This window comes from Sinohyriopsis cumingii, unplaced genomic scaffold (genome assembly GCF_028554795.1).
Source record: "Sinohyriopsis cumingii isolate HCF-2022 unplaced genomic scaffold, ASM2855479v2 utg001837l, whole genome shotgun sequence".
Classification (NCBI taxonomy): Eukaryota; Metazoa; Mollusca; class Bivalvia; order Unionida; family Unionidae; genus Sinohyriopsis; species Sinohyriopsis cumingii.
Window position 1 is genome coordinate 234973 of NW_028316068.1, and position 14531 is coordinate 249503.

The window sequence follows — 14531 nt, forward strand, 5'->3', positions numbered from 1 at the left end:
CTCACTACACCATCTCTTCTGTGGTCATTGATGTTATGCCATCACATCTATGCTCTAGGCCTGGTTGTATCAGCCCAGCAAATTGTCAGATCATCCTCTAGTCTGTGGTGACCACTCCGGTGGCCTAGTGGTTAGAGCGTCCACCTTGGAAACGGGAGGTCATGGGTTTGAACCCCAGCTGAGTCATACCAAAGACTTACAAAAATGGTAGTAACAGCTGCCTCTCTTGGTGCTCAGCATTAAGAGGTTAGTGTTAGGACTGGTCGGCCTGGTGTCAGGATAATGTGACTGGGTGCGACAACATGCTACGTGTCTGCGGCCTGATGCCCCAGTGCTAGACATCACTATAAACTGACACACTGCAGACATCATAGCGATATGACTAAATATTTTTTAAAGCTACATTAAAAATCCTAATCACACACACACACACACACACACACACACACTCTCTAGTCTGTGGTACAGCACCCAGCATAAGCAGAGGTTATGTTCACTATGACAGTTTATCATGGAGTCATTAGCTTTCCACAGGGCTGGAAATTATTTTGGCAGGTAATTACAGGAAACGTAGTACTGCTGTTATATGCAGATTTGGGGTAAACTAATTTTAAATGTACAATACTTAGCCCATTATTATTACTGAATTCCCTCCTCTCTCCCCATTGTGATTTCCTTTCAGTCCCAATCTATGTCAAAGAAGGGCAATATAATGAATGATGAAGGCATCAGATTGGGATCATGTTATTTTTGTTCTAACCTTCCATTTACTAACTGGAGGAAGGAATTCACCTTGGACTAAGGACTAGTAAGTATTACATAATAATAATGATCTTCACCCTCCTAAACTATATTTTAATCCAGACTTAAATTTGAGCCAGTTGATTTGCTGGATTTTAGACTTAAGCTTAAGTTCAGATTTAAATTTTGTTTGTGAAATACAGGTCTGGTGAAAAATGATGAGGCTTATCAATTATGGCTAAGCAACTGATCAGAAAATAGTCTTTTTCCTAGATTTTTTTAAAAACAATTGCATCAGCTGGTATAGTTACTTGTCCCATCATCAGCGCCAATCTGGAAATCAAACAGCCACAGTTTCATGTCTGTTTCTTGAGAAATAAAGACGTAAGGTGTCATTAGAGTGGACAAGAAAAGTTTCCAGCTGAATGTATTCTTTCTTTTCAGTTATATTTTATGATATTCTGTTTTCAATTTAGGGCGACGGCTTTCAAAAGGTAGGAATTGATATGGTGAATATATAAAATGTAAACAGAATGCTAAACAACAATAACATACATCTTTTGAGGATAAATATTTCATGACATTTTCATCTTGCTATAAGACCAAGCCAAGCTAGCATTATGTTCCTATGTCTATCATGCAACGTCTGTTGTGCATCTGTCAACATTTGCTATTGTAATTGAAATTTTCATTACAGATTTATCAGACATTTGGTATTTTGAAATTTTAAAAAGATAATATTTTTTTTTATAGACAAAGAATGCCAATTTGCCATCCAATATGGCATCCCTGACTATAAATGCAACATTAAAATGAATGTTTTTTATTACTGCATAAAGCAGTTCAAGATGAGCATCCATGCAGCAAACTTTTAAGTAGGCCAATTCTCTATCAGATGATTGGCTATTGTAAATACAAAACATATAAATGACTTCACATTCAAAATAATTTGTCTGAATTTGAGAGAGAGCGAGGGCATCCTGGCATAAGGGCCAAACTTCAATCAGTCTTGATGGAGACCCTCTAAGCATAATTTTTTCAAAAAATATGTACTTTTAAATTACTTCAGTGTGACGTCAGATATTGCAGGTATTTCTAAATATATAAAAAAAATTTACAAATTAAGAAACCAAAGAAAATAACCCAAATACAAAAGACACATGGCCAAATTTTAGCAAGTTAGATTGTTATAATTTAGGTATCAATTTCTTTTAACCTAGGTTACCTTGACTTTAGCTTTTTTAGGCTAGTGTCATCCATTTGAGCAGTCTTGAGTCTATGTTGGCCTCATATTTTATAGTTTTTGACAATGGGTTTACAAACCAAGGAGGTGAGTTAATGGACATCATTTTGAAAACTTTTTCTGTACAAGAGCTTCACTGCCTGGACATTTGCACAAAAAAAAACCCAGTTCAGAGCTATCTATAATCTGAGCCCATGATCTCAAAACATTTGTGAGGAAAAAACCTCAAGCTTGAGTGAAAAAGATTGGATGTGATAATGGGATACATGATTGAAACTGAGTGCGACAATAAAGAAAGTAAAGATACTATATGTGTTCACAAGTCAAGTTCACCTGCAGACTGCACAGACCTAGATCTGCTGTCACATAATGAGCCAGCAGAACTGGGTCTGCAATTTGTTAGGAGTAATCAGTAGAACAAACGGCAAGTGTATTATGTAATGTCAGATCAGGGCCAATGTTGTTTGTGGTTGGACTCGACTTATAAGTAAGTGCCAATCCTAAATATTCCCAAGTACTTAACACAGACGTTGATCATCAGAAGGTCAGAATTGTCTTACGTTGATGGCTTGAGCTTAAGCTTTCATTTGAAAAGTCACAATCTCTGGTAAAGTTCATTTTATAAACATCAAATTGCCCCTTCATCAGGCTTCCTTATAGCTTGAGCAACTGCTTCAGAATGAATTTTGTCTGTCAAAATATAAAGCCCTTTAAACATTGCAACATGAAAATGTGCTTCAATCTTTTCTTGGCCAGAAAATGGGTTAAATGTTCTGATGTTTTATGCTTTCATGCCTTGATAAGTCATTTGAGAAAAGAAAGTTAATTTGAGTTTCACTTCTTTTCCATCAACCCAGGAGGTATTTTTGAAAGACGTTTAACTGGTCAACATGTGTAATTTGTTGACTGGAATTAGATAATAATTTAAGTTGGTAAAAAAGCTTGATGTGAATGAGATTATTTTGTCATGACTTCGCTAAGATCTTACTTGAATTTGTCTCCATTTAAAAATCACAATCACATAAAAATAATGTTTACAAGGGTTAATATCAGAGGTAAATTCATTATTTTCATGTGTTAGAGAGCAGGTATGGAATGATACGATGACAGTCAGAAAAAATGAATTGGGTTAGCTGCAAGCCCAGTGTACGCAGTAAGCCTGATTTAAATGATACTGTACGCAGTAAGCCTGATTTAAATGATACTGTACACAGTAAGCCTGATTTAAATGATACTGTACACAGTAAGCCTGATTTAAATGATACTGTACACAGTAAGTCTGATTTAACTGATACTGTACACAGTAAGCCTGATTTAAACGATACTGTACATGGTAAGCCTGGTTTAAATGATACTGTACACAGTAAGCCTGATTTAAATGATACTGTACACAGTATGCCTGATTTAAATGATACTATAACATGGCTAAGGATCTAAGAAATCCAAAATATAAAAATATAAACATTTACAGGCTGGAGCTCTTTTTGTTTGGGTTACTCTTGCTTAAGTATCTCTCAGAAGGTAATGGTTTTTACCTTTAAATGTATGGAAAAAAGTACTGAGGCACTGATTGCCCAGAAAAAAAGTATTTAAACATTCAAGAATTTGCAGCGGTTGAAGATTATTGTCTTCTCTTATCAAATATAATTTTTGTTTTCAGTATGCATGGCCAATTTACAGTTGTAATTCATCCAAGATATCCCTTAGACTTGTGTAATTTTCATTGATTTTATGATTTTTCTCTCACAGTAATGTTATTTTTAAACTTGTCTAAGCAAATTTTTTATTATTTATTTAGAAACAAAAGTAACAACCAAATCATGTGATGTCAGGTTTTTCCCATGGTTCTTAGCAGTGTGATACATCTAGGTAAACAATGATGTCATATTGGTGACATCATAATGTAATGATCACATAATTTCATCATGTGAAGTAAACATTGATTTTACAGAAGTGGACTGCCTTAAGTGTAAAGAGAAAGATCACAATATATGTTATTGAAAATCAAATGCTGTAAACTGTTGAATTAAATGTAAAATGTTAACGTAGTATTGGAATTAAGTAAAGTACATGCATGTATATGCAAATATAAATGACAATAAATTTGTTGAACTGCATTTTTGTGCACTGGGATACTAGAAATAAATAATCAGTAAAAGATATGAGTTTAAGATGCACATATTGCATTTGCAGAACATGTGACTAATTTTTATTCATTAGTAGTGTCAGTATTACTACAGTCAGTTTCACATTTTTAAGGTAATGAGGATGATAATAGTGGTGATAGTGGTAATGACACTGATGATAATGATGAGGATTTGTAGGTTACTTATTTACAACATATATAACCTTACTAACATAACATTCAGTGTAAACGTCGGACAGGTACCTCACTACTTTAGAAATGTAGTTACACATTAACATAACAACATTAGTACTTAGGTATCATGATTAATAATTACATTGTAAGTATGTTTAGTTGTTAGAGCATCGGACTCATAATCCAGGGATCACTGATTCGATACTCAACCTGGCCAAGACCAGGTTGGGTGTCTATGTGTGTCCTTGGGAAAGGCACTTAACACCAATTTCCTTAGCATGATATGAACAATGTATTAAAAGTGCCATTTAACCAATGAAAAGACGAGGATCTTTGGTAATTTAGAGACGATATTCATAAGTCATCTTCGGCTCCCAAAATAAATGTCTCGAGGAAGGACACAGAGAAGAGACCATCATTGAGTATATGTGGTTTTATATCATTGATGCCTCTGTAATTTGCAATACTTTCATGACATGGAGAAAGTACAGATGTAATTTGATTATTTTGGGTCACCCCAAAAAATTTCATTTTTCATTCCACCTGAGTATTGTTCACATTTCTACGCTTACTAAAAAAATAAATATTAATTCATCCTGTCTAAATGCGTTAATAAAGTTTTTAAATCATTTTTAAAAATAATAAGCTTTTAAATAATTTTAAAAATTAAGACAAGTTTTTAAATCATTTTAAAAATTAAGACAAGTTTTTAAATCATTTTAGAACCTCTGACCATGCAAAAGAAAGACAAAGTTTTTTAAAATGTTGTTTTGGTTTGGTAATTCTGTTTATCCTACAGTATATTTATGCAGTGATAATGGTGATGATTGTGCTGTGGGGATGATTGTGCAGTGGTGATGAATTTGCAGTGTTGTATACAAGGCATCCAGAGGGATGGTGTCTTATTGGTACCTTTTTTTTTACATTTTTATTTGTTTATACAATACTATTCATTTTCAAGATAATTATTATTATACAATATTTTTGGCAAAACCAGTCTGTACTAGGGAGATATGATCATGATATCGAAGGTATTTAATGTTGTTCTTGATAATAATAATAATAATAATAATAATAATATAATAATATAATAATAATAATAATAATAATAATAGTGGTAGTAGTGCTTGTAGCTGCTGCTTGTCTTGTATTATCAGCAGCTTCTACTGCTATGGCTATATATATATATATATATATATATATATATATATATATATATATATATATATATATATATATATATATATATCTTTCAGAGTTTTGGATGAGCAGTGTTTATATTAGGTACACAAAGAACTTGACAAAAATCTTATGAATAATTTTGTTTTTAAATTATGCAAAACATTTTGATTTTAAGCATTTAGTCCAATGTTGTGAGTGTATTGTTTCCTCTGTAAGTACAGTTCATGTTTAAAATGGTGCATTATAAACTTTGTTTTAGATGGTGCACATGTTCATATAACTTGGTTTTATATTATATCTAGTATTATGAATTATGTTGTAGTCACTTCATCTCCCTGCCTATCTAATCATTGCACTTTTGATTAGTTCATATCCTACAACCCTTTGAAACATGTTCATATAACTTGGTTTTGTATTATATCTAGTAGTTATGAATTATGTTGTAGTCACTTCGTCTCTCTGCCTTTCTAATCATCACACTTTTGATTAGTTTATATCCTACAACCCGTTGAAACATGTACCTTATATACTTGCATATAAGCCTATTCGCGTATAAGCCGTCCCCCAAACTGAACAGGTATAAACACTAAAAAGTGCACGATCTGCGTATAAGCCGACCTACAACTCCGAGACATCTCAAGATGCATAAGGTAAGTTCTATATGCATTTATTTAGGCAAAGTTATATTTTTAAAAAATTACATGTATACTTATCTTGAGATTGGCATGCATGATTATTAAAAAGAAATGGTGTATACTTGTTTGAAAAGTAATTTATTTAATTTTCTGTTTTCTTATTGTTTCTGCCTAATTTAGATTTGTGTATAATTTAATCGAACGATCTCAAGAATTTAGCATTCACGAGTTGCTGTAACACTACCTCTCCCTTTTGACTTGATTATTGTTTGTTTATGCATTACTGCATTGGATATTCTATATCAGTGCACCGGTAATTATGTTTTTACATTGCTTTGAAATTGTAAATACCTAACTCATTAAAATGTAATCCCAGCATGACAACACAATGAAGAACAATATGGTTCATTGCTAATACTGTAAAACTGAGTTACACTTTGCTTTGATGTAAGTGATCTTACACCACACCTGTCAACTTTCACACTAGGAGGGATAAGAACTCTCGATTTTTGGGGTCGCTCCACGCCTACCTCCCAGTTTCATGATATCTTCTGATTTTTGCAGAGAACTCCTGATTATTAGATTGTCTTTGATCTTAATTTCTTCTAAACAAGAAAAATCCTACATGTTCTGTTGTATCACCTGTGAATTATTGTTGTGACAAAATAATTACTTTACTTAAAGAAGTCGCTTCTTCACTAAATAGAATGTTAAGTTTGAATATTATTCACATAAATTAATGATTTTTTTTACCTCCACAATAAAACAAAAATAAAAAAATAAACCAGAAAAAAAATGTAAACCCCAACAATAAAATCGTCCACAATTAATATCAATCCCAAAAATGATCACTACGAATGATGTAACTCCATCTGCTATTGCATCATTCCCATGAAAGAAACTTACATGGGTGAACACCTGGCATTTTTATACTGTATATGCCAGTGATAATTACCATTGTTAAATTAAAAGAAGGAATGAAAATACATACCACGCAGCAAATGTGTCTTCAAGAAACGATTTCAGAATAGATGTTTTGTAATAAACAATACTAAATGCCTTACGAGTTGACAATAAGGGAATAAAGTTGGATATACAAAGAGGGGAGTGTAGTTGCCACATGTAAGGCACCATGAGGCTGGCTGTTTTGGTACCTTTAGTTCAACAAAATTGGGATTCCTTTATTTGCTAATCAATTGCTGGTGCTTGCATAATACACAATAGTGTAGAATATGGTTTCTTTGAATTACGGCGGGGGACCAATCATTTTCAAAAATAGTTGCATGGACAAGGATTTCTTTTAATTAGTTGTGCTGGCTTTCTTGCTTGTTTATTTAAGACTAGTCTATAGCTATTGTGCAGTTGACCACAGCTGACCAGAATATGAAAATAGGGCACATCACAGGGAGAAACAGCAAGTCTTTTTTGCGAATTTCACACATATTGGACCAGGAAGATCTATCAATATTTAGTGAAAACAAGGCTTTAAAAATGCCATGAAAATTCTCCCGATTTTATGTCCCAATCTCTGTTTTATTTATCCAGTCTCCCTACTTGGCTTTTGAAAGGTTCATCGGTATGCCTTTGACCCCGTTTTACAAAACTATGGTAAACGTGCTAATATTAAGAAATAAAAGGCAATTACAGATCAATGTACTTGTATAGTTACCGGTCAAAATTTCCTCTTATCACAAGCCATTTTCAGGGTTTTAATGATTAACTGGCCTGTACTTATGTCACAGAACGAAAGAAATTTGCTGACTATCAACATAGGAGACGTTGAAGCATCAAGCTTTCCATTGTGTGGAAAGTTATGATTTTTTTCAGCTAAAACACAAAACTAAAATTGATTGATGTTGATCTTAGTTGAACTATACAAGAATTTTAGCCTTTATTATTGCCACTCTTTGTGAACATGTAAATTATGATGTTTATGTCCCTTGTGCAATTAAACGTGCATACCTTTTAAAAGTATTACCTCAGTTTGTAGGATCGCTTATATCATTGAAAATGAGTAAGTCGTGAGCATGTGATTCAGCGTAAATGAAACAGCTATTAAGGAATAGCTGGAAAGTTATCTAGAAGAATGCAATTCGGTCAAAACATTGAATAAAGCAAAATCTGCATCTAATATGTTGGGGAAAAAGTAAGGATTTAAGTGATGCTGTGTACGCTTTGCACTGTGTAAGTAATGTACATTATAGTTTAGCATGGTCTCCCTGGTAAACTCAACTGGCCCGCAAATTATGAAGTCTGTATTTACCTTTATTTAACTTCATGTTGGAGAAATCAGAAAATCTGCACATGCAAAATAATAACAAAATCAATCATAGTACTGTATAACAGTTTAATAATTGTTGGGTCATCGAAAGTTACTCTTTTTTTTACATGCCTGTCTTAGGACACAAAGAAATATTGTTTCGTGTCCCAAGATTTACAGCCATTACAGCAATCAACAAAAAGACCTAAAAACAGTCAAGTTTAGACTTTGGCCTGCGGATAAGCCAACCCTCCCCCCTTCTTCCAGGCTTTTATTTTTTCCTAAATTATTTGGCTTATACGTGAGTATATACGGTACAAATTGGATATTGTGTGATATAAAGAGAAAGAATAGCATCATCCAAGTGAAAAATAAATAATGGTGAATTGTTTCTGATGACCACTCTTTAATCTGGGTGAAAGGATAACATAAATAACTTGCATGCATTAGACTGGAATGTTGAAACATTGGTTCAAACTTCTTCAGAATGTAGCCTGCATTCAGTAGACTGGAATGTTGAAACTTTAGTTCAAACTTCTTCAGCATGTAGCCTGCATTCAGTAGACTGGAATGTTGAAACATTAGTTCAAACTTCTTCAGCACGTAGCCTGCATTCAGTAGACTGGAATGTTCAAACATTGGTTCAAACTTCTTCAGCATGTAGCCGGCATTCAATAGGCTGGAATGTTGAAACATCAGTTCAGACTTCTTCAGCATGTAGCCTGCATTCAATAGACTGGAATGTTGAAACATTAGTTCAAACTTCTTCAGCATGTAGCCTGCATTCAGTAGACAGGAATGTTGAAACATTAGTTCACACTTCTTCAGCACGTAGCCTGTATTCAGTTGACTGAAATGTTCAAATATTAGTTAAATTTTCTTCAGCATTCAGCCTTCATTTTTCAATAGACTGGAATGTTGAAACATTAGTTCAAACTTCTTCAGCATGTAGCCAGCATTTAGTAGACTGGAATGTTGAAACATCAGTTAAAACTTAATCATGTAGCCTGCATTCAGTAGACTGGAATGTTGAAACATCAGTGAAGACTTTGTCAGAATTTATGGCATTTCTGATCACAATTACTACTTCTGATTCCCATTGTCAGTGTGCAGCAATATTTGAATGCCCTGAAGGTGCCAGAACCAAAAAGAAAAAAAACAGACGGGACGAAAGAACTGTTAAAATGGAATATGACACTGAAACTAGTGCAGCAACCAAATACACTCATAGTATTTATTGAAAATCAGTTTTGGAAAGGATTGCAACTTTAAGTTTTGTAGAGTCCATATTAGAAAAAAACAGCTGTCATATTTCTGTCAACATCAACAGTTTATTAAGTTTTAGTTCAAGTTTTACACTTGGATATATTTCCTAAACTCCATGATAGATTGTTATTATACTTGGCTATATTTCCTAAACTCCATGATAGATTGTTATTATACTTGGCATGAATTATAATCAAGCTATGTCCATTGAGTCTTCAACATGCTTACATGTCCCTTTGACCTTGGGGTCAAGGTCAGAGTTATTGGAAAATTTGTATTTTGGTTTTTAAGTTTTTTCATTTGTTTCTATTAGGCCACTTCATGGATTATGTTTATGCTTAGGATTAATTATTGTATAAGAATTAAACTTCACATTTCACAATACTCATGAAACATAAAAATCAATCACTTATTGCATGAATAGCCATAGTGAAGTCCAAGCTGCTAATGTATAGTGTGGATATGATTTTAAAGCTTCATGGTGTGTGATGAATTTTCAGGCTTTGACTTTTTGATTCCTGTAAAATATCAAGTTCAAATCATATAATTACAATCAGTTATAAAAATTATAGTGAATCTCAAGAAATAAATAATTAGACTGTATTGTAATTATTGTTTACAAATATTAACAAAGAATACAAGAAGGGTGCATGAATATGTAAGTTGTTCCTTTTTGATGGTGTGAGCTAATTAATAGATTTCTGCATCACATGATGCAATTCTAACTAATCTAAATGCTTGTAACAAAGGCTTCATCAAAACTTGTAATTATTTCATTTTGAAGGTAAGTCACTTCATTCTGTGACGTGCTTTTTTGCCCCTTCAGTTCATGGTTGTTGTTGTAGGGTTTAATGCCATTTTTCAGCACAAGATAGGCTATACATGGCAGCCAGATTTAATGGTGGAGGAAGAACCAGGGAAAACCCCGGAAAGAACCACTGACCCACAAGAAGCTACCGGGAAGCTTTCTCAGATATCCTGTCAGTTCAGGGTCACAATAATAGTAAATTTGCAAGAAGATTTTTGTTAGGACTTCAACATTTTGCATATATTAACTGCAACATGTTCACCCAACATATTGACTATGGAATCAAGTGTCATGCATTTTACATCTATACTTTGATTGTGGACTGTTGCAAGCCACGATCTTCTTGACAAACATTTTGCTGTTCGCAGGCAAAATTAACATTTTGTATATCTGATCAACACAATACATAATTTTTTAGTCAAAGGAAACATTTAGTTTTAGATTTTTATACTCACATGAAACAAATTGTGCTGTTTGCACACAAAAGTAACATTTCATGTGATTTGTTTTAGTTACACAATGCACATCCTCAGAGTGTGTTATAGGATATGTAATTGTTGGTTTGTGTAGTCAACTGTTACACATTGTAAGGGTGTGTTCTAGGACATGTGATTGTTAGTTTTTGTGTAATCACATGATACATTCAATCAGGTCTATTTTAGGACACGTGACTTGATTTTGTTTAGTCACATGATGCGTATAATCAGGGTCTATTCTAGGACATGTGACTGTTTATTTTGTGTAATCACATGATACATTCAATCAGGTCTATTTTAGGACATGTGATTGTTGGTTTTGTTTAGTCACATGATACGTATAATCAGGGTCTATTCTAGGACATGTGACTGTTTATTTTGTGTAATCACATGATACACATAGTCTATTCTTGGACTCCTGAGTGCAGGATTCACAATAATTGCTAATAATATTGCCTTGAGAAATTGAATGAATAAACACAATTATGTGATGCCATACCTTTGTTTCTTTCATAAATCCCTCCAATATCTTCAGAGAATATCCCCCATTTTTTCAAATTTAGTACGGAATTTCCAGTTTACAATTCTAAAAGAGCACCTGCATGTCCTATTTGCTGGCAAAATTAATTCATAGTTCCAAGACTCAAACAGCTAGGTAATGCCCTTCAGCAGGCTGGTAGATTTGCTCTTAGAACCAGGCAGCTAGGTAATGCCCTTCAGCAAGTTGGTAGATTGCTCATACAGCCAGGCAGCTAGGTAATGCCCTTCAGCAGGCTGGTATATTGCTCATACAGCCAGGCAGCTAGGTAATGCCCTTCAGCAGGCTGGTAGATTGCTCATACAGCCAGGCAGCTAGGTAATGCCCTTCAGCAGGCTGGTAGATTGCTCCTACAGCCAGGCAGCTAGGTAATGCCCTTCAGCAGACTGGTAGAGGGCTCACAGAGCCAGACAGCTGGGTAATGCCTTTCAGCATGGTGGGAGAGACATCATCAAATGCAATGGGAGCCTTTTTTTTATAACTTTATCTCATAGACCCCACGAAAGTATTTGACTTTTACAGATTTTTAATGAAAGATTACTTCAAAATACAGTAAAGAGTGTCACCAGTAAGGAATATAAATCACAATTTGCAACATTGGTGAGGCACAGCATCATCCCTGAATAAATTATTTTTCATACTTTTAAGAAGAAAAACCTTTTTATGGTGTATGAGAAAAATACATGTTTATGAAATTGCAGGAACCACAATACAGTCATCTTACTTTAGAATTCATGTATGATCTATTCCTCAGAAATGATAATCAATGTTTTACTCATTATTTTTTTAGTAAAAATTATGTATGAGAAAAGTACAGGTATGGGAAATTTCAGGATCCATGCCACAACCATGTTATATCCGAATGCATGTTATAACGGAGCGTGCTATAGTGGGGTCACACTGTATTATGTTTTTATTTGCTTTCTATCATTCAGTTAAGCTATAATTTAGCAAAGGTATTCTCAGTCAAAATTATCCACATACTGTTCCTTTGTTTTCTTTTGTTTGTTTTTATACATCTGTTTTTAGTTGAGCATATTATTTTATGAAATTTTCCATCAGTAAAGATCTTGTATGGCTTCTTACTTTATAATGATTGGAAATGTTTTCATGCAGATTTTCCTTGAATATATCTTGAATAAAATGTGTCACCTGCCATGGCTAGGTGCCCTGCTTCAATGTCAGGTCAGAGAATGTTTTGTGACTTGTTTGGAGCATAACGTTTGAAGCACTGAAACTTTTTGACACTTTGCCCAGGTAAATTCTTGACCAGCTGGTATGAAGTATGAGAAGAATATGTCATGACTAGCCAGTTTGAAGGATATGTCATGACTAGCTTGTGTGAAGTATATGTCATGACTAGCTGATGTGAAAGTACATGTCATGACTAGTTAGTGTGAAATATGTCATGACTAGCTGGTGTGAAGTATGTCATGACTAGCTGGTATGAAGTACATGTCATGAGTAGTCGGTGTAAAGTATATGTCATGACTAGCTGGTGTGAAGTACATGTCATGAGTAACTGGTGTGAAGTACATGTCATGACTAGCTGGTGTGAAGTATGTTGAGACTAGCTGGTGTGGAGTATATGTCATGACTAGTAAGGGAACTGCATGGGAAAATGTAAATCATTGGTTTCAATCCATTATGGCTAAATCTTTGGAACTGGTAAAGATGCTTTTACATCTTATTAAACAATAGCCAAGTTCTTACTTCTGAGGTCAAGGCCATTAATAGGGAAAAGGTCATGAGACAGGTGTATCTTGTGGCATTCATGGTACTCCTCTTTCTGATTGTCTCGTGCTTTACACACTGGGCTGTTAGCTGGCGGAATTAACATTTTGTCTTAGTTTTTAGTAATCACATGACATGCATCCTGTAGCTTGCAGGTGAGAAATAGCATTCCAGAAAATTCTTATAAAAGTATATTTCTTGAAATATTACAGAGAAAATGGCCATGGAGTTGCAGCGAATGTTGGAAGAGAGTGATGATGAGGATGAAGATGAAGGAGAAGAGGAAAGTGTGTTCAACACAATCACCAGCCAGAGAGGTTTTGACCTAGCCATGCGTCTCAGACAGCAAGCCACAGTTCCTAACAGGCCTTTTGGTGACCTTTTAAGCACAGAGACAGGGCGACAGCAAGCAAACCGCACCAGGGAGGAGATGGATGCATCAGATGGTGCAATTAATGATCAGCTACTCAACAAATACAAGGATATGGGTCAGGATGAGTAAGTTGAGGATTTACTTTAATATTGAGCCCGCCGTGGTGGATGCTTGATATGTGATGATGTGCATATATGCCTGTCTGTCTGTACATCCATATAAATTCTAGATTAAGATCATTGTTAAAGCTTTTTGCATTCTAGCTAACTGAAAGTCTGCCTCTACCCAAAAAGATGATCTTTTGGTTATATTGGAAGAAAAATAAATTATTCATTTATCTTATGTTTTAGATGTTGAATAAAATAAAGAATGATATCACTTTCATATCTTATATCTAGCTATTGAATTAATTAGGACTTTTCCCAGTGAGGTCTGCAGTCTCATCATCTGTCCATCTGTCCACCAATAATCACATACATCTGTTAATGAATGATTTGTTTTTTTTGCGAGATAACTTTACTGGAATTTTTATCAGATTTCATATGCATTTTAATACTAATGAGACCTTGATGGAATTTGCCTTCCAGCATTCCACGACTTCATTTACATTTATGCCCCCTGATTTAATATTAATGTGACCTTGATGGAGTTTGCCTTCCAGCATTCCATGACTTCATTTACAGTTATTCATCCTGATTACCTTCCTCCTGGTTTTGGTTTCCACAGCATTATTTTACCAAGGTTTGTTTAATTTTGACAGAATTTTTGTATGTGGCTTTATATATAGGTGAGACTTTTAACCAAATTTTCATTCTATCCTGGGAGCCATAATAGCTCATTGGTAGAATATTGTATTTGTAGTCCAAAGGTTGGAGGTTTGATACCCACCGATACCCAGTCTGAGTCACCTGACTTGGTTTTTCATTTGGAAAGACATTTAACAATTGCTTTCTTG

The 14531-nt window shown here is 34.3% G+C and overlaps 1 protein-coding gene across 4 annotated transcripts in view; it reads left to right on the top strand.

The window, feature by feature from the left end:
• Positions 1-14531, top strand: part of LOC149771454 (potassium channel subfamily T member 2-like) — a 274764-nt gene that overhangs the window by 204987 nt on the left and 55246 nt on the right. For 3 of the 4 annotated variants that reach the window (XM_089948424.1, XM_089948427.1, XM_089948425.1), the window contains 2 exons: positions 1218-1235; positions 13416-13701. In XM_089948424.1, the coding sequence (XP_089804550.1) occupies positions 1218-1235; positions 13416-13701 (304 nt within the window). The remainder of the gene's footprint in view (positions 1-1217; positions 1236-13415; positions 13702-14531) is intronic. The other variant, XM_089948426.1, reaches the window with a different exon arrangement.